Here is a 27,394-nt window from a genome sequence, read left to right as displayed (position 1 = left end):
AAAAAAAAGTCTGTTTGGTTCTTTCCCTGTATTATCACACCTGTATAAACCTTTCTTTTCTATTCCACTGCCACTTCCCCACTTCCTCTTCCAGATCTCAGATACCTAACTCCTGGATTATTAAAAGCTATTATTAGACATGACAACTAAATGCACAGCATGATCCTGGACGAGGTATTTTCTTTTTCTCTTCCTTTCTATTTTATTATTTATTTATTTATTCATTTTTGGCTGCGTTTTTTTGGTCTTCGTTGCAGCGCACAGGCTTTCTCTAGTTGTGGCGAGCGGGGGCTACTCTTCGTTGCGGTGCGCGGGCTTCTCATTGTGGTGGCTTCTCTTGCTGTGGAGCACGGGCTCTAGGTGCGCGGGCTTCAGTAGCTGTGGCACGTGGGCTCAGTAGTTGTGGCGCACGGGCTTAGTTGCTCCGCGGCATGTGGGATCTTCCCGGACCAGGGCTCAAACCCGTGTCCCCTGCCTTGGAGGCGGATTCTTAACCACTGCGCCACCAGGGAAGCCCTCTTTTCCTTTCTTTTTAAATAATGGACACGACTGGAATAACTGGTGAAGTCTGAATAAGGTCTGTAGCTAAGGTCCGTACTGCATCAGTGTTAATTCCCTAATTCTGAATATCGTCATGCGGTTCTATAAGAGAATGTCCTTGTTGTTAGGAAATGCACACTGAAGTATTTAGGGGTAAAGAAGGAGTTTGAGATTTGCAACTAACTCTCAAAGGGTTCAGAAAAGAATAATAGTATACAAAGAGAGAAAATTATAAAGCTAGTGTGATACAGCGTTATCAACTGAGGAATCTGGGAAAAGGGTGAATGGGAGTTCTTTGTACTACTCTTGCAACTTTCCTGTTAAGTTCAGAATTGCTTTAAACCTAAAAGTTACCCCAGGGGGGAGAGATAAATTGGGAGATTAGGATTGACATATACACACTACGATACATGAAACAGGTAAACTAATAGGGACCGACTGTATAGCACAGGGAACTCTACTCAATACTCTGTAATGACCTATATAGGAAAAGAATCTAAAAAAGAGTGGAAACTATCACGGCACTGTAAATCAACTACACTCCAATAAAAATTAATTTTAAAAATAAATAAATAAATAAATAACATAAAAGTTACCCCAAAAAAGTTTTTCAACTGATCTCCATCATAATCAGGCTAAGTCCCCTTCCTTGGTCCCCAGTGCTCTGTGGTCCCCAGTGCCTGTGCCTGAAGTCCATGCTGTCCAGTCTGGCCCCACCATCACTGGGCATCGAGCCACCTGCCCAGCCCCCTTTCCCTCTCCCAGGCCCTCGTTCCTTCTTCCAGGTAAGGTTCCCCACCCAGATCTCCTGCCCACCTCCTTCCTAAAGGGCTAAATCCCACCATTCTTCAAGGTCAGCTCAAGGCCGCCCTTCTCTTCCACTGTATCTCTCCTCTGGACCGGAGTGTGCACCCCGGTTTCTTACCTCTTCTCCTCCCGTGTATTGGTCGTGCACCATTAGAAGGGCATGTGGGGTCCTGTCTGCCTCCCCCGGTGCCGCCGGTGCACAGCTGCTCACACAGAGTCAGGGTGAGGTTCTGGAAGCCTCACAACCCTGCATGTGGAATGCTAGGCTCTGGCCTGGACCCTGTGCCCCACAGTGTCTCTGTGTCCTCATGCCTGACCCTGGCTAAGGGGATGGCTTCACCATGGAACGAGAACATCCAGAGCACGTGACAGTGTCTGGCACACAGGAAGCACCCAGAGAAAGGAAGCAGTTACCTGACGAGGTAACCAACGTCCACAACCCCCGAGGCCCCAAACCCACTCCCACACCCTCACGTCACACCTTTCGCCTTAAAACGTGGTTCTTACTTGTTTCTTCTATCTCTTGGCCCTTACAAAAGTCTGGTTCTTTCCTACAAACATCTTACACCCCGTGCCCTTTCCTCCTTAGCTTCCTACACATTTTCCAAAAATAGCTGCTAACATGTACTGAGCATCTACCCCAAGTCTGACACTGTTCCAAGTGCTTTACATCTAGATGTTAACTCATTTTGTTTTCACAGTAACCCTATAAGGTCTGTGCCATCACTGCCCCCATTTACAGATGAGGAAACGGAGGCAAGGACAGGACAGCAAGGAAACTTGCCCGAGATCACAGCTACTGGGGATAAAGGCATTATGTGGATACAGCACCACTTTCAGGCTCAAAATATCTGAGATGGATCTTGTCATCCTCCCTCACTAGCCAGAGATTTTCCTCAACTACTCCGTCTCTGACAGCGGTCCCACTAACGTCTCAGATCCCAGACTAGAAATCTTGGTGTCCCCTGACATGACTGTCCAACTATCAGAAACTCCTGTAATTTAGGATGATTGCCTATTGCCTGTTATGTGGCTTTCAAACATCTCTGTGTGCTTTCTGGTCCCAGCCGGTGCCACCTTCCAGGGCTCACCCACCCCAAGCCCTGCTCCCAGAAGCCAGGCGCCCCACTGACTCAAGCTCCCTGCACTGCATCCTCCTCTGGGCCCTGCCTAGCACAGCCTTCCACCTTTGCTAGCTTATCTGAATCTACCCATCCTTCCAACCTTCACCTCCTCTGAAAGGGTTTTTACCAAAATTAGGGTCAGTACTGCACAGTTTGGGGCGTCCAATCCTTTCATGTTTTTGTTTCAACTTCTCAAACAGTGAGTCCCCTGAAGGCAGGGACATGTAGGGCTGCCTGGGTCCCTCCTGTTTTTGGTGCTGCCCTGACCCACAGCAGAGAACTGAAGTCCAGATGGGAGAGGATGGTCTGAAAGCCAACGTACCTTATCACAACATCGAACTGGTTCAGGGCCTGGCCCAGCTCTAGTCCGTGGAGGATTCCACCACTTCCAATGACCACACAACGCCTGCAGCTCTTGGCTTTCAAGTGTGCAGGAAAGTCATGCTCGGGCAAGAGTTCCAAGAGGGTCTGGACTTTCTCGGAGAACTTGCGGAATCCGAAAGGAGGGTCGTACTTGTACTCGGCCTCGCTCCCTGCGGGGGCCTTCGTCACGAAAGGTGGCAGGTCCGAGCTGTACCTGTGCCTGAAGAGCTGCCCCATCGACCTCTTGGCAAACTGGGGTCGGCATTCCTTCTGCAGGACTTGCTGGGCATATTGCTGGGCTCTCTGGAACGAAGCACACAGACCTGAGTGTCAAAGGCTCTCAGGCATCAGAAATATACTCTGACAGGTGACACTTTGTCCTGCGATGTTTGATGTACCTCCCTTGTGGATGACTGTCTTGTAACACAAAACATCTGCTTTAGGGGGCTTCCCTGGTGGCGCAGTGGTTAAGAATCCACCTGCCGACGCAGGGGACACGGATTCGAGCCCTGGTCCGGGAAGATCCTACATGCCGCGGAGCAACTAAGCCCGTGAGCCACAACTACTGAGCCTGTGCTCTAGAGTCCTTGATCCACAACTACTGAGCCCACGTGCCACAACTACTGAGCCCATGCGCCACAACTACTGAAGCCCGCGTGCCTATAGCCCGTGCTCTGCAACCAGAGGAGCCACCGCAATGAGAAGCCCTCGCACCGCAATGAAGAGTAGTCCCCCTCTAGCCCGCGCGCAGCAACAAAGACCCAACGCAGCCAAAAGCAAATAAATAAATTTTAAAAAACAACAACAACAAAAATCTGGTTTAAAGAGTTAATTTATGCTAGAAACTTGAGGGGGAAACCTGGGAGAATCACATGACAAGGAGACAAACTCAACAAGGATATTTATTTCATGGCACAAGTAAAACAGGAAGGACCCCCACCTCCTACCCTCCCAGCCTAAGCTGTTCAAATAAATTTGGGGTGTTCAAATAAATTTTGAACAAATTTTCAAATAAATTTTGAATAAATTTTGAGGTGTTTATTTTAAGCTGTTCAAATAAATTTGAGGTGTTTAAGATTTCATGTTTCATAAAATCCTGACATGGGAATTCCCTGGTGGTCCAGTGGTTAGGACTCTGTGCTTCCAATGCCGAAGGCCTGGGTTCGATCTCTGGTCGGGGAACTAAGATCCCACAAATCGCGTGGTGCGGCCACAAAAAAAAAAAATCCTTACATGTGCTACAACATGGGTGAACCTTAAGGACACTATACTCAGTGAAATAAGCCAGCCACAAAAGGCAAATACTGTAGGACTGCATTTATAGACAGCATCTAACAGTCAAATTCACAGAAATAGGAAGAACAGTAGTTACCAGGGGCTGGGGGGGAGGGGAAATGGGGAACTGCTGTTTAATGGGTAGAGCTTCAGTTCTGCAAGATGAAAATGTTCCAGAAATCTGTTTCACAACAATGTGAATATACTTAACAGGGCCAAACCGTGCATTTAAAAATAATGAAGACGGTAAATTTTATGTGGGTTTTTTTTTTAAACACAATTTAAAAAAAAAGATTTCCAGGGACTTTACTGGCAGTCCTGTGGTTAAGACTCCGAGCTCCCAATGCAGGGGGCACGGGTTTAACCCCTGGTCAGGGAACTAAGACCCCACATGCTGTGCAGCACAGCCGAAAGAGAAAAAGATTTCCTATTTCAGGTTCCTATCTAGTTGGATGAGAAACAGGCTTATTTATCAGATGGAGTAATGAGCTTCACACAGTCTGGAATGGGAACCAGGTGTAACCTGCAACGGTGTCCGGTCAACAAAGAAGTTGCCTTGGTTTTGTATACCATCTTCCCTGCACGTTAATATTTTGCATCGACAAGAAATGACTGTTGAAGGCCAAGTACACTAGCCCGGCTGAACACAGCAAGACATGGAGAAACAAGGAACAGACACCCGCTTGCCCCACAGTCTGCCCCTGGGCTCAGTCTGGCCAAATGCTGCCTCGGGACCATCTGGCAACATCACTGTGCCTTCTGTCCTCATCGCCACATGGAGCGGTCTTGGCCCTACCTCATCCCTCCTCCCACCAAGCTGCGTGTGTGTGTGTGTGTGTGTGTGTGTGTGTGTGTGTGTGTTCCTCTATTTTATTTGCTGGGATATTTATTTTCAGGATTGAATATGTCTTTTGAACTGTGTCAGTATTATTATGAGGATTATTATTGCCATATACAGTTTTAAATGTTTGTCTCAACTATGTTTTTCCTCAAAGTCTTGTCTGATTTTTGCATAATAAAATTTTTGTAGAAATAATAATCTTACTGCAGGAGAACCCCACTCCCTTTTCTTTAAATTACAGCTTCAAAAAGTTCTTAGTACTGGGAAGAGCACGCTGTCTACATCTTAAGAATCTGGCCCCATGTCTGAAGAAGGGAATGGATTTTCTTTGAGCCTCAGAAGATGCCGCAGACACGACGTACGGTCACTGCCTGAGGTCACCGGCACGACACCTAGGACACCTCGCAAGATGGTCCTGAGTATCTTCGCTTTGAGGGTTCCAGGTGGCACACCCAGGAAGAGGGCTGAGCTGGCAGGCTCACGTCGCCTGATCACCTCCCAAACCCCTACAATCCCAGCCTCTGCCCACAGAGAGCAGGTGACAAACACCACCACCGATACGTATTCTGATACACCGCTGATACCTCGTGAATTAGCATCTCTGCGAGGAATCGGAGGGAAAGCTAAGCAAGGAATCGGTCGTAACCCAGAACAGCCCCTGCGTGGAGGGCTCGCCCTGACCAGGCCTCCAGGTTGGTGACGCTCTGCACCTACAGGCACTTAATGCCCAACGGGGGGGCAGGGCAAGCAGAGGAGCCACATGTACTATCCCTACTTGTCTCTACACCCCGGGCCTGAGGGTTGTGAACAAGTTTTTAGAGAACAAAAGGTCTAATTCTTCACTATGGAAGGACACCCCAAGCATCTTGTTTTACAAATCTCCTGGGATAGAAATGAACATCCGAGAAGTGCCAAGAGACGGCAGTTTAGTGACTGACTCAGGACTGGAAAGAGAGGTGAGGTGATGGAGCCGGACACTGGAGCACGACTCTTGGGCACCAAATATTCTAGTTTCACTTGGAAGGAGTGAAATTTCATTCCATTTCCATTCTGGCAAAGAGTTCCATCTCAGGCTTCAAACTTAATTTTCTAGACTGCGAGCAGAGCATCTTTTGATGGTGACCCCTCCCGTCCCTCAGCAGGTGCAGTAAATCAATCCCAGTGACAATGTTCTGAATGCCACTGGAAATGGCCAAAGCCACAGCAATTCCTTTTCTTCTCTTGTTTCAACTTGTTTAAACATGTAACACGCCCCAGAAGTGCCTCAGCCTCCCTCTTTCCTCTTCCAGGTTTCAAAGCTCAGAAGAAAAATGCCTCGGGGGGGAAAGCTCGCCTCGTGGAGCTGCAGTCAAGACCGCAAGCATCTCGACCTTCCTCTTCTCCGCTGCAGACAATGTCAAACCTGGGAGCCAGAGCAGGCTGGCGAGGAAGGACGCAGTGGGGTCCGGATGGCATCCATCCCGGGTGAGGACCACTGGGAACCAGAGGACTGGTGACTTCCTCAAAGATACAGGAACCCCCTCTTCTCCCAAATCGAGGCATGGACACAAGAGCTTCATTTTTTGAAAGGCTTCAAGGCTGAGCTTGCTGGCTGCCCACAATTGAGAATAAACAGACATCAGGCAGTTTCAGTTGTCACTGATGTGGCGATGTGCCATGGAAAACCACAATGTGAGAATTCCCTGAAGGATATTTAAAAATGAATTTTCCTCAGTAAAAATCTCCATTTTCATTTCTACCCCATAATTTTTAGGACAATCCTTCTCAGAAATATAGGTAAGTGGCATAATTCTTAGTAAAAGGCAATGTTTTCTTTTATTTATTGATTTAAACCCAGGACAGGGCACAGCATTTGGGATGAAGGAGAGTTTGGGGCCTGGAGCTGACTGGACCTGGGTAGGAGCCCAACTCCGCCACAGACCACATGAACCGAGGGTATGAGTTATGCAATGACACTTTCATTTCCACGTTTGTAAACTCTGGTTTAACTTCCATGAGTTAGCTGTCTATAACTTTTACGTGGTTAAAAGTGGAAAAATCTGAATAAACAAGTCACAGAGAGAATAGCACAGTAAAATCTCAACCAGTCAATGGTTGCCTCAGGCTGGTAGTTGAGGGTGGCGATTGACCACAGAAGGGGTGAGCGGGAATTAACTTGTGTGATGAAATGTTCTAAACAGGATTGTGGTGATGGTGGTGTCACTATAAATTTACTAACACTCCTCCAACTGGATGCTTAAAAGGTGAAAGTCTTATGGTATGTATGTTTTATCACAATACACGGTTAAGAAGAAAACAATCAGGTGATCTGGATCTAGATGCAGTTTCAGATCTTTTTACCAGTAGTGTAAACTTGGTTAAAGCATGAACTTTAAGGCTTTTCAAGGCTTCAGTTTCCTCACCTCTATGAGACCACTAAAGGATGGTCTGGGAAAAGCAAGAGTGGCACCCAGGAGAGAAAGGGATCGATCTGGAAGTGTGAGTGTCTGGACTGATTTAACTCAGCCCAGGGTTACTCTGCTTACTTTTTTTTTTTTGGCCACACTGCCCTGCTTGCAGGATCTTAGTTCCCCGACCTAGGATCGAACCCGTGCCCCCTGCATTGGGAACGCGGAGTCTTAACCACTGGGCCGCCAGGGAAGTCCTACTCTGCTTACTCTGGATACGTGAGTGTAGGTCTATGGAGTCACAGTGAAGACGTAAACTTGGCCATGATGAACCACACGGCTCAGGAGGCAGTCCCCAGGGTGATGTGTGGTCTTTAGTTCCTGAGGGAAGGCCAAGTTCAAACTGGTGCTACCAGGAGGTCTGAACCTAAATTGATGTGAATGTGCTCTTGTCTCTCTTCACACATCTTTTAAGTGCAGTTTCACATCTGCACCACACTCAAACTGTCCAAGCATCCCTGCAGAGACCACTGTTCGTCTTTTTTCACAAATGGCACGTTCAGGGACATCTTTAAATAGAAAATAGAAAACCCACAGCAAACATGGCCACACTTCCGCTGTATAAATACAGGCAGAAAGCAACCAGATGTTCAGAGTCCAACAGGGTTGTTGACCTTGCAAGTTGTTGAACGTCATCAACAAAGCTCACAGGGCCCCACTCTCACGACTCTGAGACCCTCCTCTGCTAATACACAGCCACAAAATCATTCAGATTCGTTCAAACTCTCTTGGTAGTAAGGATCAGTCTCCACCAAAGCCTGGAGACAGGGTTTTCTTTGCAGAGAGCTCATACTGAACACCATCTCCCAGCCGTTCATACCAGCCGGCTTCCCCGGCTATTTCCTCTATTCTGGGGACTTGAGAGAGGATTTCTCTTCTTGTATAGGGATGCGTGACCAGATATCAAAGTTAGGAACCGCTCAGTGTGGCATTCAAGGCCTCTCACGCTCTGGTCCTGTCTCATTTTCAGTCTCACATCCTGCTACTCCCCACCCCGAATCCTCAGCAGTATCTACTCTTGCTGTTCCTCTACTTTGCAAAGCCCGCTGAGACATGTGCTGTCTGCACGCGCTGTCACGACCATTGTGAAAAGTAGGGCAATTTGACAGAGTCAATAGTGCTAAAAAGCTACATTTCTTAAAAAAAGTCTCAAGTAATAGACTAAAAGACACCCCTCATTCCATCACGGTTAGAGCAGGCTTTCACTTTCTACTTTATTAATTTCTGAACAGAGACTTGCACAAACCTGTTTGACTTAACTGTGCCCCCATTCCTCCTTTTTTCCGCACCATTACGGGGGACTTTCTAATTGGAAAAAATAATGATCTTTTAGAAGTCTTTCAGAAATGGGTTGATGTGGTGGTCACCGTGGGCTACCTCCTGGGTCTCCATTTCCTGCTCCTTCCTCTTTGGGAACCGTAGCGTCCTTTGTTCAGGCAGCCATCACCCCTTCTCCACGCAGGCAGTGGGGCTTGGGAGGCTGATCCCACTCATCAGGTCCTTCCATCCCCCCATCAGGGACGAGTCAGGAATCCTTACTGGAGCCAGTTGGGACAGGGCACTAGCACCCATGAGAGGCTGTTACTGGCCCAGCAGTGAACTTAGGTTTAAAACTGGTCCCACCAGCCTAAAGGGGGGGGGGGAACTCACATGCCATGGTTTAGGGGGAAAGAGAAAGGAGAGTCTGTTTACAGGGCACTAGCACCCATGAGAGGCTGTTACTGGCCCAGCAGTGAACTTAGGTTTAAAACTGGTCCCACCAGCCTAAAGGGGGGGGGGGAACTCACATGCCATGGTTTAGGGGGAAAGAGAAAGGAGAGTCTGTTTACTGGGGGATATGAAGAGCTGAATAGGAGGTATCTGCCCTATTCCTCAAAGGGATATTAAACTTAATGTACATAACTGAGAGTCCTCAAAGAATTGCCTGTTAAAATTTAACTGTGGAGTTTCTGTACAATCTGGAGTTCAAAGATGAGACACCGTGCTGAGGTTTGAGTAATACCTCTCCTCCCTCTGGAGTTCAATACATATAAGTACATATTCGTTAATGTAAAATGTTATCCCACAATCCCTATCTCCCAAGGGCTTGCCTGGAGGACAAGTGGGGAAGACAAAACAGTTAAAGTACCACAGTGGTAACTGCCAGGATTAAGGTATGAGGGGGCTCCTAGAAGACAAGAGAGAAGGATGATCGGAGAAGGATCTTAGAGAAAGTAACCCCTGAGCTGAGATTTGATGTAAAAGATGAATAATAGAGAGGCAAAGGAAGGGCTCCAGGCAGAGAAGAAAGAATGCAGCAAATACAAACTATTACAGAGAGAATGGATAAACAACAACAACGTCCTACTGTAAAGCACAGGGAACTATATTCAATATCCTGTGATAAACCATAATGGAAAATATGAAAAAGAATATATGGGTGTGTGTGCGTGTGTGTGTATATATATAAAATATATAAAACTGAATCACTTTGCCATACAGCAGAAATTAACACAACATTGTAAATCAACTCTACTTCTATAAAATAAATTAAAAAAACAAAACAAAATGCAGCAAACACAGAGAAGAGTCTTCAACAAGATGCTGGGACAGGGGCTTCCCTGGTGGCGCAGTGGTTGAGAATCTGCCTGCCAATGCAGGGGACACAGGTTCGAGCCCTGGTCTGGGAAGATCCCACATGCCGCGGAGCAACTAGGCCCGTGAGCCACAACGACTGAGCCTGCGCGTCTGGAGCCTGTGCTCCACAACAAGAGAGGCCGCGATGGTGGGAGGCCCGCGCACCGTGATGAAGAGTGGCTCCCGCTTGCCGCAACTAGAGAAAGCCCTCGCACAGAAACGAGGACCCAACACAAACAAAAATAAATAAATAAATAAACTCCAATCTCTTTAAAAAAAAAAAAAAAAAAGATGCTGGGACAACTGGAAAGCCACAAGCAAAAGAATGAAGCTGGACCCTGACTTCACACCATATATAAAAAGTAGCTCAAAAATGGATCAAAGGCCTACGTATAAGACCTACAACTAGAAAACTTTTAGAAGAAAACAGTAGGCAATGGTTTCTTAGATATGACATCTAAAGCACAAGGAACAAAATGAAAAGTAGATAAACTGGACTTCATCAAAATTAGAAACTTATGTGCTAAAAATGATACCATCAAAAAAAGTAAAAAGACCACCACAGAATGGGAAAAAAATAGTTGCAAATCATATATCTGATAAGGAACTGGTATCCAGAATATACAGAGAACACTTAAACAACTCAATAATAAAAAGACAATCCAATTAAAAATTGGGCAAAGAATTTAAATAGACATTTCTCCTTAGAAGACCTACAAATGGCCAATGAGTACACGAAAAGATGGTCAACATCATTAGTTATCAGATCAAAACCATAACGAGGAAGATGGAAGCTCACCAAGGACCTGTGAGGGGGTTCGTGTGCCTGATACAGGCAGGGCTGCGATGGTAGCAGTGACAAAGGGGGCCTGAAGAGATTGGCAGGAACCAAGTCATGAAGACCCCTACAGGCCAGACTAAAGAGTGCAGATAATCTCCTGAAGGTAAAGGAGAGAAACCAAAGAGTTTGAAGCAAGGAAGCAACATGTCAGATTCAGTTATTAGAAATACCACTTCCGCCATAATTAGCATGCCTGAATGCAGAAAGGCGGGTAAGGAGACACTGAACTGGGGCAATGGTGAGAGCAGAGGATTTCAAGGGCAACCCTGGATCATTATTCCTTTTTCCAGAATCCTAGAAACTATATATTTTTATAAGCACAGCCCCGCTTCTCAAATAACATACTTTAGATGGGACAATGAAATGCTTACACAAACATTCATAATACCAGATGGAATCTGGTAAGTTTCGGAGGAGCTTCAAAGACCACTGAGGTTCAGTTTGAACGTCACTGAGTGGGGACTAGTGGTGTCACATGCCTGCATTCAGAACAGGAAAAACCCAGGTTACGAAACCAGCCTACGCTTTCCAGCCAGGTACTAGACGATTGCAGTGAACCACGGAATTCCAGGGCTGGAAGGGTTCAGAAGGCCCTTGCGCCACCAACTGTCTGATGCCTGAGTTCTACCCCAAAATAGTTATCCTGGCTTTGGTCAAAGACCTCCAGAGATTCACCACAAAGGCAGCTCATTTTCTCCATCTTTGGATGTCGTGGACCATCAAACCCTTCTCCTTTCAGCTTGGCTGTCACCCTTGATCCAAAGTTCTTCCAGTGAGGCCACCCGGGAAGGCTGACTCTCCCCTGGGCCAGGCCTCTGGCTTGTTGGCAGCAGCTGCCATGTGTCCTGCACTGGTCTTCTCTATGCAAATGTTCCCATCCCTTCAAAGGTTCCTCAGGGACAAGGTCTGGAATCTCTTCTCTGGTCCTTCTCAGAAATCACTAGGGAATTCCCTGGCGATCCAGTGGTTAGGGCTTGGCGCTTTCACTGCTGGGGCCCGGGTTCAATCCCTAGTTGAGGACCTAAGATCCCGCAAGCCACAAGGTGTGGCCAAAAAAATTTTAAAGTCACTAGAATTCCTTAGGGGAAACTTAAAGAGCCATAATGACCAGAGCACTTGTCTGAACACGGCAGGTTTGAGCAGACCACCAGTGGCCTATTAATGTAGCTAAAAAGAAAACAGCTGTAGGCAGCCACAGCACAGCTGACGCAGACAGCGCTGGCCAGGCACGAAAACCACTAAGTTGACTTCACCCAAGGTGTTATTACCAAACCACATCTTCTCCATCCATCTCACAAGTACACACAGTGCTCTACTCTTGCACAGAGAGCTCACATCTCTCCTCAATTAACCCAGACTCGAGAGCAATGATCTCTGTTGTTGGTCAGAAGGTCAACGGCCTGATAAATGAAATGGACAGGACAGAGGGGACGCACAGAGAATGTGGAGAAGTGTAGCAAAGGGACGAGTTCACAGATACCAGTAATCGTATATCACAGTATCAAGTGTCAGCATTTCAGGGTTTTTCCAGGAGACAAAAAACAGAGACAGGATGTCTGCAAAGTTTATCCAAGCGAGCTGTGGAAGGCCTTGGAATTGAAAGGGATTTGGGAATGTCTGCAAGGCCAGCCGTTCAGGAGGGAAAGCCCGAGCGGACGATGCGGGATCACATCCTGCTCCAGCAGAGCAGAGGGGCTAATGCTGCCGAGATGAACTGAGTCGGCCAACATCTGAGGGACAGAAACAGCAGGGGAGGAAGGCCCCGTGGTCAGCAAGACCCCTGAGACACGAGGGTTCTGCACAGGCCAAGCTGTGCATTTGTTAACTACAATACACTCTTTTCATTTACATGTTTATACCTGTCTGTACTATGAAAAATGTGAGGTACTTCAAAGCATATACAGAATAGAAACACGTGAATAAAAATCAGGACTAGAAAAGGAGCTTTGTGCATACTATCTTACTGGACTTTGATGACCACCCCATTGCTCAGACGTTGTTATCTGCACCTCACAGCTGAGGAAACTGGGACTCCAAACGATTCAGTCACTTGCCTCAGGTCTCTCATTGTTACGAAGTGGCATTTAGATTTGAATCCAGGTCAGAAGTTTAAGCTCTCTCCTCTGCATCATGCTACCTATAACTTCTGGCTTCCTCTCTGTGGACGCTCCCTACCCCAGCAGCAAGCAGAGTCATCAGGAGACTGGACTCTGAAACCACACTGCTGGGTGCAAGCCTTCACACCACCACTTACTTGCTGAGGTAACCTCAGACAGGTTACTTAAGGTTCCTCCCTATCCTCAGCTATGAGGTGGGGGTAATAACACTAGCCGTATCCCCAGGACTGTTATGAGGGTTAAATGAGTTTCTATTGCTAAAGCATTCTCAGAACAGCTACACAGTATATACTAAACTAGATTAACTAAACTAGTTAACTAAACTAGGTGTGAACTTGGGCCAGCAACTTAACCTCCCAGGCCATCATCTGTAAGATGCAGAGAACCCTGGGATATCTCTCAGTCACGATGATCACTAAATGAGATAATACATGTAAAGCACCCATACATGTCGGTTATCATTATTACCATGCTACTTTATTGAAAATCATCTGTCTTTGGTCCAAGGCTGAACAGTATCAGATAATTTATAACTCAAACAGTGAAATCAGCATTTAATATATTGTCAATTGATTAAAAAAATAAATACACATTGAAGGAAAAATCTTGAAATACAATGTGCAATCATTAAAACGAAAAATAAAACACAGAAATGACAAATGATACTAAAAGAATTTCTTCCTGATCTGCTTTAAGAACATGTACGCTGGCAGCATCATGGTGTATTACTTCCATGACGGGTGCCCTACAGGGTCAAATGGAACTCACCTCACCCCACGACTTCAGTAAATGGGGAAGAACAGTGAGTGTTGGGTGGGTGTTTTGAAGTGCTAAGGTTAAGTGTTTTCCCTTCTGTTTATAACTTTCATGAACATTTGTTTATAACACTTGAGAGACAATATTACTATTTAAGCGTACACTTGGAAATATTCTAATTGAAACCACACTGATGGAATATCTAACCTTTATGCGGTTGGGGTCCACATAATGCATTTTTTTCGTGTCACATTCTTCAGTAGTATAATTTAACTTGAGGATATAAAGGATCCACACTCCAAACACAAGCAATGTACACCTAGAAAAAAAAATCAATTATGTATAATGATGTCGTCATGTGATAATCAAGAGAGATCATGTGAAATAACTGAAAACCTAGCCCAAATAGTCTGCCTGCCACACAGCATAAAAGTACAGTCTTTAAGATGATCTCTTAAGGCAGCATTTCTTATTTTTCTAACAAGAGAAATTAGTCATTTATGACTGTCTTTGTTACAAGCAAATATAGAAAAAACTTTTTTCTGCAAAGGTACCACAAAAAAATCCAAATCACCATATAGATTACTGGACTTAAAAAAAAAAAACTAAGTAATAAATTTTGAACTATAGAATCTCAGCTTCAATTTTTTGCCACTTTAAAATAGTCAGTCCTGAAAATGGTTATTTTGAGACTTTAGTCTGCCATCTTCTCAGATGCCTGGCTTTCGGAATAAAGTCGTATTCCTTGCCTCAATTAAAAAAAAAAAAAAAAAAAAGTCAGTCCTGGGACTTCCCTGGTGGTGCAGTGGTTAAGATTCTGTGCTCCCAATGCAGGGGGCCCAGGTTCGATCCCTGGTCAGGGAACTAGATCTCACATGTATGCCGCATTAAGAGTTCACTCTACAACTAAGGGGCCCACGTGCCACAACTGAGGAGCCCGTGAGCCACAACTAAGGAGCCCGCCTGCCGCAACGAAGACCTGGTGCAACCAAATAAATAAATAAATAAATAAATAAAATATTTTAAAAAATAATAAAATAAAATAGTCCTTCAAATACTGTAAGATTCCGCTTATTTGAGGTACGTAGAGTAGTCAAAATCGGGACAGAAAGTAGAATGGTGGTTGCCAGGGGCCAGAGGAAGGGGGGCTGGGCTTAGTGTTAATGGGTATAAAGGATCAAGCTTTTCAAGGTGACAAGAGTTCTGGAGGTGGATGGTGTGACGGTTGCACAACAATGTGAATGTACTTAATACCACTGAACTTGTACACTTAGAAATGGTTAGGATGGTAAATTCTATGTTACGTTATTTTACCACAATAAAAATATTAGGAGAAAATACAGTGAGTTCTTAAAAAAAAAAAGGAAAACAAAATAAACAATCTACTTATTATTCTTCAAAACAATTCTACTCCGAAATGAGGCTGACTAAGACAGTACCACCAGTCACCTTTAATACCACCTATGAAAACTATTTTTAAAGATATGATAAATTCAAACTATTCTACAGTTTAAAACACATGCGTGCACGCACACACACACACTAGGAGAAAAGAACTGAGTCTAGTCCTGCTTCTAGAAATCTCGTTTTTAATAAGCTCCCCAAGTGATACTGGCAAAATAAAGGTTAAAAAAAAGTTTAAATCAAGTTTAAGAACCAGTACTTTAAATAAGTTGCGTTATTGAAAAAACGAAGTTAAGGAATAACCTTAAGGGGAAAATATACTCTAAAGAAAAGGGCAGTTTAAAAACTATAGCATCTAGGGCTTCCCTGGTGGCACAGTGGTTAAGAATCCACCTGCCAACGCAGGGGACACGGGTTCAAGCCCTGGTCTGGGAAGATCTCACATGCCGCAGAGCAACTAAGCCCCTGAGCCACAACTACTGACCCTGTGTGCCACAATTACTGAAGCCCACGTGCCTAGAGCCCGTGCTCTGCAATAAGGGAAGCCACTGCAATGAGAAGCCCATGCACCTTAACAAAGAGTAGCCCCCGCTCGCCGCAACTAGAGAAAACCTGCATGCAGCAACGAAGACCCAACGCAGCCATAAATAAATTAAAAAAAAAAAAATAGCATTTTGCATAGTATACCATACACAATAGATGCTAAATAGTTCTTAATATTTGAGGATTATGTTGCAAGAAAGTATTGCTAGGAAGTGTTTTCAAGACTTCTTGATTCTCATTTCAATAGACTCTACCATGAAAACCTGGACAAGCATCTTAATTCTTCCCTGGGATCAAATACAATGCTAAGTGAATGGGATGCAACCACTTGCATAAAAAAGAGAGGGTCGGGGGAGGGGAATACACACACACAGTACTTCTTACATACACAAGACTGCTAATGTTGGTCATCTTTAAGTGGAAAGAGGAAATGTGGGGAGCAGGGATGAGAAGATGTTTTACTGAGTACCTTTAATATCTTTTGAATCTTGTGAATGCAGTGTGACCTATTCTTTTCTCCAGCCCCAGAAAAGGTATTATACTCAGTGCATTAATAATTCCCTTATTTTGGGGACTTCCCTGATGGCCCAGGGGTTGGGAGTCCGCCTGCCAATGCAGGGGACACGGGTTTGGGCCCTGGTCCGGGAGGATCCCACGTGCCGTGGAGCGGCTAGGCCCATGCACCGCAACTACTGAGCCTGTGCTCTGGAGCCCGCGAGCCACAACTACTGAGCCTGCGTGCCACAACTGCTGAAGCCTAAGCGCCTGGAGCCTGTGCTCCACAACAAGAGAGGCCGCCGCGATGAGAGGCCCGTGTACCACAACGAAGACCCAACACAGCCAAAAATAAGTAAATAAAATAAATCAAAAAAAAATAATTCCCTTATTTTGATTATAAAAGAAAAAAAAGGGGGAATTCCCTGGCGGTCCAGTGGTTAGGACTCTGAGCTTTAAATGCAGGGAGCACGGGTTCAATCCCTGGTCGGGGAACTATGATCCCGCAAGCCGTGCAGCGTGGCCAGAAAAGAAAAACAAGAAGGAAGGAAGAAAGAGTTAAAAGCAGGCCCAGAATCTACAGCACTGATTCCGTTGTTCTGTAATTCCTGGTTGCAAGTCCATCTCAGCCACATTGTAAGCAGCACGGGGCCCAGGTCTATCTCCTATGTGGCCAGCATCCAGCCTGGTGCCAGGCATATGGGGGCCTCCATAATTACTGGTTGATGACAAAAGGAGATGGAAAATGATCTGAGTGTTTATTAACATACATTTCCTTTCCCACCTTTCTTCTTCTACACCTCCCGAATTAGTAACATGAGATGGGAGGCTAGATTTCAGGGTTGGATTTCTACCTGTCGGCATGAAAGAAAGGATAGTTTACCACCTAGTTTGGCTGGTACCAAGTAAAACTGACAAGTTCCTCCTTTAACAATTCTATCTCGGGAGTTCCCTGGTGGTCTAGTGGTTAGGATTTGGCGCTTTCACTGCAGTGGCCTGGGTTCAATCCCCAGTCGGGGAACTGAGATCCCACAAGCCTTGCCGAGTGGCCAAAATTAAATAAATAAATACAATAAAATATTAAAAAAACAAAAAAACAATTCTATCTCTTATTAGGATGTACGGGTGACCTGGCTGGTACCCCTCTCATCCTTTTTAGTGTTTGATATTCAATGTTATTCAAATGCCTGTAGGGGACTTTCATTAACTGTGTTTTTAGATTCACTGGAAATAGCGAAGGCGAAGGGGATAGCCCTCTTGCACTAGGTAGCGGCTGGAAGGGCTGTGCACTGGAAGCTGTGGGGACTGCAGGCTCCCTGGCTGGCGCTGTGCACGCAAGCACAGCCTGATGCACGAGCCCACGGCACCTGTGCTCTGAGCCTTGACTCAGATGTGCCTTTAAATGATCCCTGACCAAGTGTGACCGCAGATGAGAGCCATCTTCAGGGCTCTCACTGAATTTTTCCCCCAGTTCTACCCAGTTGACCCAAATCAGAGGTGTCTTGCGGCCTGAGGGCTCGTGCTTACTTGAGGATGTCTTTTAACAACAAGCTGGGTCTTCTCATCTTGTTCTGAGCACGGGTGTACCATTGCAGGGAGGGCCGCGAGCAATCGCTTTTCAGCTTCACACGGTTGTACTCGCTTGGCATTGCTGTGAAGAGAGGAGAGGGCAGGAGAAGGGAAAGAGGAAAGTGAGTTCAGCAGATTATGCTTTTAAAGAGCTTTTTTTTTTTCCCTGGCCTCTCTGCGCAGCTTGCGGGATCTTAGTTCCCCGACCAGGGACTGAACCTGGGCCCTTGGCAGTGAAAGCGCCAAGTCCTAACCACTGGACCGCCAGGGAATTTCCTAAAGAGCTTTGATGTGGTATAGCCATACCATGAAATACTACTTAGCCAAAAAAAGGAGTGACCGATTGATACACGCAACTGGATGAATCTCGAGGCAATTATGCTGAGCCAATACTAAAAGGTTACACATTGCAGGATTCCATTTATATAATATTCTTGAAATGACAAAATTACAGAAATGTAAACAGATTAGCTGTCAGGGGTTAGACAGGGGGTGGTGCGGTGGCTATGGAAGGGCAACAGGAGGGGTCCTTCTGGTGATGGAAATATTCTGTATCTTGACGGTACCCCTGTCAATATCCCAGTTGTGCTATTCTACGGTTTTGCAAGATGCTACCATTGGGGGGAAAGTGAGTAATCTGTGTTATTTCTTACAACTGCTTGTGACTCTACAACTATCCCAAAAGTAAAAGTCTAATTTTTGTTGAGTCTTTAACTATTAGAGATACTTACGGAACTATTTACAGACGAAACAGGAGAAATGAAATCTGCTTCAAAAAAAACCAGGAAGGGGATAAGTGTTTTTGGGAATAGCTGACACAAGATGAGCTTTAAACTGCTGTCAAATCTGGGCAATGGGTACATGGGGCTCACTATACAATTCTCAAAACTATTTGAAATTTTCTATAATAAAAGTTTAAAAAGAAAGTGGTACATTAAAAAGCAGAGGAAGAGGGTTACACTAAGAAAAAAAGAAAAAGAAAACATGGCAATTAAAAAAATTTTTAATGACAACTTTAAAAGAGGTTTTCTTTAAAAAATACATATGTTCTCTGGTGTGCTTGCCTACTTATTCTTTTGAATTAATTTTATTCTCAAATTTTCAATTTTTAAGCAATATTACAAGGGGTATTGTAATAGAAATCAAAACATCTCCCCTCACATCAGTTTCCCCCTTCCTCTCTCCTCTGGATTTTTAGCTGGGCACATGGCCTCCCAGAATAAAGACTACATTTCCCAGCCACCCTTGGAGGTAAGTACAGCCTTGTGACTAAGTTCTAGTCAATGGGATACAAGCAAAAGTGACCCGGAGAACTTTCAGGGTGCTTTCCTTGGCATACGCCCTTTTCTCCTTTATCCCGCTTCCTGCTGGCTGAAATACTGACACTTGATGAGCCACTTTGGACCACACAGCATGTCACCCAAGGGATGGAGGAGCAACAAGAGAGAAGGGGCCCGGGCCCCTGGACCACCCCAAGGACAGAGCTGCCAATCCACCTTAGACTGCCTGCCTCTGGACACCTACATGACGGAGAAATAAACCTCCATGTTGTTGAAGCAACTGTTAATTAAATCCCAGCTAATACAGGCACCTATTGCATTATGATATTTACATATTAATTCAAGAAATAATGTATATTATATACATTATTTATTATATATTAATTCAAGAAATAATGTCTTTACGAACTTAGTCTTGAAGCCAGGAGGAAGTTATATCTCATTATTCACTTCATTTCCCCCATTAGTGCTGTGCCATTTTCTTCGGAAAAAAAAATCTTTTATCAAATTGACATCCAAGTATTTGATTTCTTGCTACTGTAAACGCTCTCCCTCAACTGCAATTTTAACTGTGTAACGCTAGAGTACAAGAATTTTCGTAGACGTGCATCACTCCATTTGAGTAGTTTCAAAAAACTGAGCCAAGGGCCTCACTAGTAAACCTCTGCTGAAGAATCTACTGAATTCTTAAAGGAGAAGCGAGATCAACTGAGACCCTGGAAGGTTTTCAATCACCACAACTTCGTGGTTACTTAGATGCACAGTCAGCCAAGTGGTGGGTCCTAGGGGGCTGCCTATGACCAGGGCATCTATAAAAAGGAAGTTTCTATGATGCCCGTGTTTTTGTGACCAGAACGACACTTCACACCCGCGTGGACCTCCCGAGAACAAAGCAGATGGTGGTATTGGAACCGGGATCCCACCCTTGCCCACGGCTGGCGTGCTGGACGGCGCTGTGGGCTCTGGGCTCTACTCTGCCCCCTCTTTCTCATCTGCTCTGCCACTCAGGCTGCAAGCCTGCAAACTGCATTCCCAGACTCTCTCTTGTGCCACCCGGCTTCCTGAGGAACTGTGATTGTGTGCCGTCTGGGTGGAAAACTGGCAGGCAAAGGGAGGGGGCAGCCTTTCATATCTCTATGGTTTCTGGTTTCCTGCTGGATACGGACTGGGACATCAGATAACTCTCTCCTGCTACTTTTAGGAAAGTGGAACCAAACAGGAAGAGGCTCTGGAAGTGAGAGGAGGGTCTACAGTCCTGGACTCCTTCCTCTTCTCACCACTACTGCCACACAACACACTCATGCATCATTCAAATGCTCAAAAAAAAAAAAAAAAAAAAAAGAGAGAGAGAAACAAAAGAAAAGAAAAAGACAGTTGTGTTTTTGTTTTGTTTTTCCTATCACACTGGAGAGGATCTCAGGAGAGACCCCTAGGCTCAGCTCCTCCACCTGCCACCTGAGAAGTCTGGGGCAACTGACTCTAACTCTTGTAGCTCAGTTTCCTCATCTGGAAAATGGGTCCAATATTACCTACCTCCCAGGATTCATGTGGGAATGGTGGTTGCACATAAGAAGCACTACCTCAGTGCTGGCTGTTGCTATGGTTACACAGAGAGGGAAGTGACAGGCATTTTATACAACTATCTGACAGGGCTTTAAGACATCTGCATCCTTTAGGCACTCTCATTTCTGGCCACAGGTTTCCGCTCCAGCCCCATCAGGGGCCTGTCTTCAGTCCTATCCATGTCCCTTCCTGGGGATCTCTGGAGAGGCAGTATCCTCCCGAAACCCCTCCTGCGCTCACCCTGCCAGGTCCCGGTCAGTCTCTCTCTCCCCAGCCCCTTTCTAAACGCCCAGCTTCCTTCACCGGCCTCTCCTCCCCACCGTGACGGCCCAGCCGCTCCTTCACTCAGTCTGCGCACCATGCCGCGCGCCTTAGAACCACGCTTCCCTCCCGACCTCTGCAATGGTAAACTCCCTTACACACGGTGCAGGACTCCAGGGTCCCGGTTCCCACCCTCAGCACCATTTCCTCCTCGCTCACATATATTCACGACAAGGTTCACCACTTGCCTTTTACTCACCTTCTCAAGGGATCAGACCCCAAATCTATCTCCCTATGCAGGCCTCTCACCCAGCTCAGACCTGTCTAGCTAATGACCTACCTGCTATCTTCACCTCAAACAAAATCACAAAGCAGAATCTATTCTCACATCATTTGGTAGCTGTACCATCCACTCAGTCATCCAAGCCAAAACCTGCAGGTCGGCTCCAGACTTCTCCCTGGCGTCCCCAGGCCCAATCAATCCCCAGGGCCTCTCAATCATACCATCTTGAACTTCCTGGGCCCACGGACATTCTCTTAGTGGAGGTCACTTACCCAGACTCCCGTGTCTCAATTTTGTCCCTTCAAAGCCATCTCTCTAAAATATGTATCTGCTTAGTGGCTCCCAGCTCATCTCAGGTGCTATGACTTCAGGTGACAAACTTGTCTGTTATACTCTAGCCACAGAGAAGTACTGTTAGAAGCCTGGATGTGCCACATTGCTGCCTCCGTGCCTTTGTACAGATGCACGCTCAATCTGGAATCCTGGTGGGAATCCTCCCCCAACGATCTGCCTGGTGACGTGTCTCCTTTCATCCTTAAACACTTCTCCTTCTCTGTGAAGATCATTTTCAGCACCATAACCGTCCCTGGGCACTTCCCCATCTCTGTTTACCATTATGAACTGAAACGTTCTGTGTACATTTTGGGTCTCCTCTACCTTTCTGCAAGCACCTGGAGGACTGAGCTGCAGGGCCGGGGCTTTGCTCATCTTTGTAACCCTAACACCTAGGATAGGGCTTGGCACACAGCAGGCCCCTAAGAAACATCCCACATTGAATGGAATGTGCATGACTCGCCTATGGTCTGTTATCAAACAAGATAAACTTCCCCCCCACCCAAGTGTACTTTCCCAATGATATTTAAGATTAAAACTAAAACTGAATGTTAACAGCAATTCTAAGAGCAAAGAGTAAAGTGTAAACTCTACTGAAACATCTAACATGTCCAGCAACAGGGAAATTTGTTGGTAAATTATGGTGCAAACCACTTAGAATACTCTGCAGTTGTTAAAAAGCCTTTGCTACACGAAGTGGAATCTGTGACCACAGCCTCAGCATCAGCTGGGAGCAGGTTAGACATGCAAAGTCTCAGCACTGCCCCCTCCATCTGCTGAATCACAGGATTCATAGGAACGTTAAAGTTTGAGAAGCACTCAAAGTATTCGGTTCATACATTTATTGGCACAGAAAGATACTGCAAGAAAAAAGCAGGTTTGTAAAAATGTATGTATATATACCTATAATCATGTTCTAGGGTACACCTACTCAAGGTAGGAGAATTTGATTTCCCATGAAGTCACTGAATCCTCCTACTTGGGTTGGAATGCCTTCTTCCAATTTAGAAGGGACCATTTGGATTCAACATGACAAAAGGAGGGCCAAGCAGAGTCATCTTCACACACGTGCAGTTGACGTACGGCTAGGTGGCCTTAAGATGCTCCCTCGGAGAACCCGGGGTTTACGTGTTTTCTAGTCATGCTCACCTCTGCACCATCTGCACTGTGTCCATTCATTTCTTTTGTCTTTAATGTGCTGTTTGGTGGAGGACGGGTTGCAATTTAAAGTTCAATTAAAACATATATCATCATGAGACGTGTTACACATAATTTTTGTCTTTTTAATATACATTTGTCTCTTGTCTTCCCCACCAGAATGTAGATTCCATGAAAGCAGGGGTCTCTGTTTTGCTCACTACTGAGTTCCCAGTGCCTAGGCTGGTAAGGGGCACACAATAGGCAACTAATACATATTTACTGAATAAATGCTCAAGTTTCTCATGAGATTTCAGAGATGATGCTGGTTTCAGGCATTCCTCCAAGGACGTGTGTTGGCAAGTCATCACCATCTGTCCCGTGGCACCCTCCTGGTTCTGCTTCTCCATTTCCTTCACAGGCAGCTCATCCCCTACCACCTCCTTCTAAGTGCCAGGGTCCCAAGGCTCATAAATGTGTCCCTCCTTTCATTCAGACTGCCAGAGTAAGAGCCTCCACTAACCCTTTCTATGCAGAAAAGGCCTGGCTTTCAAAAGTATATATTTCTACTCACATGTAAAACTGTAACAGGTGCTTCTCAAATGCTTGTATACCTGATGAAGAAATCATTCTTATTAAGACCCTAATGAAGAAATACTAAGGTAAGGTCCAGGCCTTCAGTCCACTTGTAGAACTGGTACTAACATTTTCAAATTAAGAATTAACCATCCAAGATAAGAATACAACAGACGCTGCAAAGCAGTACATGACAAACTGTCAGATTAACTGTACAGCCAATTACTGGTGCAAGAGAGGGTAGGACATTAATATTTATTGGGAGGAATAAGCCTACACACGATATCATTAAATCTGAAAAACACCTTCTTCGGGGACTTCCCTGGTGGTCCAGTGGTTAAGAATCCACCTTCCAATGCAGGGGATGCAGGTTCGATCCCTGGTCAGGGAACTAAGATCCCACATGCCACGGGGCAACTAAGCCTGCGCGCCGCAACTACTGAGCCCACCCGCTCTGGAGCCCTCGCACCACAACTATAGAGAAGCCCGCATGCCACAACAAAGATCCCACGTGCTGCAACTAAGACCTGATGCAGCCACATAAATCAATCAATCAATCAATCAATCAATATTAAAAAAACCAAACACCTACTTTTTTGAATTGCTATCTGCATTTAACCTGCCGAAGGTCACACACAGACAAGTAGGGAGCTGAAATTTCCAACCAACATCTATCCATGTCCAAGTCCACGCCCTTCCACCTGGGGGTACTTAGGAAGGGTAGGTATTGGAATTAGGTGGGTATGCCTGTATGTGAAGGTTTTTTTGGTTTTTAATTTTCTTAATACTAAAGGCACGCCAAAGCACAGATTATTAGAAACAAAAACCTGAAACTGACAAAGCAGTAAATAAACCGACACAGCTGGAGTGGACAATCTGGGAAGATGAGAAGGTACAGCTTAGATATTAACACGGCAGCCGAAAGAGCATGCCCTTCAAGGTGGAAGGTGTCTTGAGAAGGACTTCACAGCAAGAGAAAAGGAAGCCTTACCCTAGGCTGTCTGGGGACAGCGGGGCAGGACACTGGACGCTCGGGTGGAAAGGGAGCCTGCGGCCCATCCTGGTAAGGAAGAGGATGGGACGAGAACAGAGATCGATCAAGAAATGATGAAGACTAGCGCCAAAAAGCAGCAGGCAAAGATCAATCTGGGTCCCGGTTACGGAAAGAAATAGGATTGGAAGTCAATTTTTGTAGTTTAGTGATGATGATGTGCTGAACTTGAGATGATAAATAACTAGACAAAGACGCCTAGGATGCAGCTGGAAATGCGGCCTGGACTCCCCAGAACGCCCATCCCTCCAGCCAGCCTTTCTCGGCAGGTCCGAGAGTGATTAACTTCTCTCCTGTGAACCTCGACTGGTACAAGTCACACCCATCCACGGGAAAGTGGAGAAGACAGTCACTCAAATCATGCTTGGATTTTATGTTTTAGATGAAGAACTGTACTTGATAAAGGAGGACAGGAGACAAGACAGAAAGCCTGCCTCAGGGGGAGACGGCTTTGGCACCGCAGAGATTAAACACCTCCCAGTGCCAAGGATAACACACCCAGCTACAGCAGGAGCAGAGGGGGCTGGGTGAGGAGGGGAGACCCACCCTGTGGGCAGAAGGAACGGAACGAGCAAAGCAGAGGCCTGGGGAGTTTGGAGAGCGAGTGACCAGGTACAGCTGTGAAAGTATGGCCTGGGGTGTGGGCGCAGGCAGGAGTTAAGGGCAATACTGTGGTCTCCTTGGACACCCCAGGGCTGGTGCCACATCTCGGCTGTGAGTGTTGACTGCTGACAGCACACCGCTGCCCCCTTCTCTGAGGATCTGCCCTCTGTCCCCAGCCAACGATTGATTGACAGGGAGACAAAAGGCCTGGGATTACCCTGGAGAGCAATTCAAGCTCCAGAGCTCCCTGGGGGAGCAGCTGAGACCACAATTCCTGTTCCAGGCTCTGCTTCTAGGGAACCTGACCTAAGACGGGTCATTAGGTCAGCAGGGTCAACATATGGATGATGGCAGAAGGTCACGGACGATCACGAGAAGCCCTTGAAGATTTTATTCAGGGGGGTCATGAGATGTGGAGGAGAGTCGCCGGGGAGGCAGCAAGGACGTGGTGGAGGGGTAGAGCCAGAGACGGGGCTGGTCTCAGCAGCAGACCCTGTGCCCCGGTCCCCATGCTGTGGCCAGGTGGGCAGGAGGGGCTTCCAGCTGCAGAAAAGACAGGGCTTGAGGCAGGTCAGATGTGGCAAGCAGGCAGGCAGGAGCAGAACTCATGTCAGGGAGGTCACAAGGAGGACGTGTGCCCTTGCGGAGTCCCCAATGCCAGTGGGCCATCAGGCTGCTAAATGCCAGCTTGGAGCCCTGGGGAGGGATCTAAGCTGGAGTATCAGTCAGTGGTGCACTTGGTCGCACGTAACAGAAACCTGGGCGCCAGCCAAGGCTTTCAGCCAACTGGGGGTGTCTTTTTTTTTTTTTCTTCTTTTTTTGGCCATGCCACGAGGCATGCGGGATCTTAGTTCCCCAACCAGGGATCAAACCCGTACCCCTTGCAGTGGATGCTTGAAGTCCTAACCACTAGACCGCCAGGGAATTCCCCGGGCGTGTGTTTTTCTTACAGAACAGGCGCAGTGGCTCTGCAAAGCTGTCCGTGCCCCTGGCTCCCACCAGCCTCTGCTCCAAACTCCAAGCAGGAAGGAGAAGAGGGAGGAAGAGGAAGGGGAGGCACCTCCATCAGGAGAGGAAAAACTTCCCCGAAAATCCCTGACGGGCTTCCAATTCTATCTTTTTAGCCAGAACTGCATCACGTGGCTACTTCCAGCCGCAAAGTTGGCCAGGAACTTTTCACAAACTGGGCAGGCTGCTTCCACACAAAATTAGGATTCTGCCATTAAGGAAGGAGGAGAGAGGGAATCTCTAAATCAGCAGTAGGGCCAGCCCCAGATAAGGGCCTGGGGCTATTTAGGTAAAGGAACAATTAGGCTGTTCTAAAGAGATTAGATCTCCAAGGGGAAGAACAAAAGGCAGAGCCTTCTAGGGGTTGGAGAGGTGAAGAAGAAGCACAGAAGGTACTGCTGGAAATCAGAAAAGGAAACCTTAAGTAAAATCTGTGACTCTGCTGTGACAGTTCCAAGCCTGGGTTCCATAACACTCCGGAAATTCAACTATTTAAGAAAGGAGCACAATAGTTCCTAAACAAAACGCATTTTGGATCGCTTTAACCTAAAAAAGTAATATGTGTGCCCCCACTGTACACAGAAAAAAGGGTGACTTCTAATTTCATCAGTTCCTCCAACATGCTCTGTGGGAATGCCAAGATGAAATGGATTAAGTCCCCGCTTTCTAGAAACCCGAGGTCCAGGGAAATGACAACAGGAACGTAACTCCAACGGCATGGGGAGGCCTGCAGGAAAGGAGGCTGTTCACAAGTGTGGTGCCTGACATCCAGCACAGACACAGACACGGTGTGGCCTCCCCAAAGCCCACCCACAGGTACTATCACAAAAGCCACGGGGCTAGGGCCCAGAAGCTGGGAAGCCCTGGGTCAGAGTGAAGTTCTAAACTAAACTTTCTTCTGCCCCCAGCCAACAGGAAGGAGAAGTGGCGGGGGGAAGATGGTCTAGTTGGAAAAGTTCAAGAGCACAGCAGCCAGGGCCTTACCTGGGGCTCACAGAGTCTTGGTGACCTGTGCTCCGGGTCCACCCAAGCTAACCGGCATCCTCATATAATCTAGGTGGCTAATTTCAAACCAGTTTCAGCCGTGGAACTCTTTTTGTGTTTTAAACAGGAACGCTCACTTAGAATCCTAACATATAACACAGAGAAGAGGCATGGAGTTGATCTCTTGCAGGGTTTCTCTGCCTCGGCACTACTGACATTTGGGGCTGGGTAATTCTTCGTTGTAGGAGGCAAAGAGGCTGTCTTGTGCATTGCGGGATGTTTCACAGCATCCCTGGCCTCTGCCCACTAGATGCTGCGAGCATCTCTGGTCCTCGCCCTCTCTCCCAGTTGTGACAACCAAAAATGTTTTCTGACCTTGCCAAACATCCCCTGGAGGGCAAAATCGCCCCCGACTTTACCCATTGGGATAAAGTCACTATATATATTAAAATCTCAATACTGCTGTATTTTTTTAAGTATTGCAGGTAATTAAACAATGCAAAAACTGAAAATCAAAGACTGTGGGCTAAAAATTGATGTTACTTGACCTTCAGTATCCAATCTTTTTCTAGATTTG

At 46.2% G+C, this 27,394-nt stretch overlaps 1 protein-coding gene across 5 annotated transcripts in view; it reads right to left on the bottom strand.

The window, feature by feature from the left end:
* ST3GAL5 (ST3 beta-galactoside alpha-2,3-sialyltransferase 5) overlaps positions 1-27,394 on the bottom strand; it is a 48,424-nt gene that overhangs the window by 7,639 nt on the left and 13,391 nt on the right. For 2 of the 5 annotated variants that reach the window (XM_082426846.1, XM_082426848.1), the window contains exons 2-4: positions 17,697-17,820; positions 13,935-14,046; positions 2,794-3,137 (exon numbers count right to left, since the gene is read on the bottom strand). In XM_082426846.1, coding sequence (XP_082282972.1) covers positions 2,794-3,137; positions 13,935-14,046; positions 17,697-17,820 — 580 coding nt within the window. Of the gene's footprint in view, positions 1-2,793; positions 3,138-13,934; positions 14,047-16,939; positions 17,397-17,696; positions 17,821-22,361; positions 24,677-27,394 lie in introns of those variants that run through there. The other 3 variants (XM_082426847.1, XM_082426849.1, XM_082426850.1) reach the window with 3 other exon arrangements.

The sequence above is a fragment of the Balaenoptera physalus genome (assembly GCF_965194825.1).
Source record: "Balaenoptera physalus genome assembly, chromosome: 15".
NCBI classification, from domain to species: domain Eukaryota; kingdom Metazoa; phylum Chordata; class Mammalia; order Artiodactyla; family Balaenopteridae; genus Balaenoptera; species Balaenoptera physalus.
Note: the sequence above shows the minus strand (reverse complement) of the source record. Positions and strands in the feature narration are given on the sequence as shown.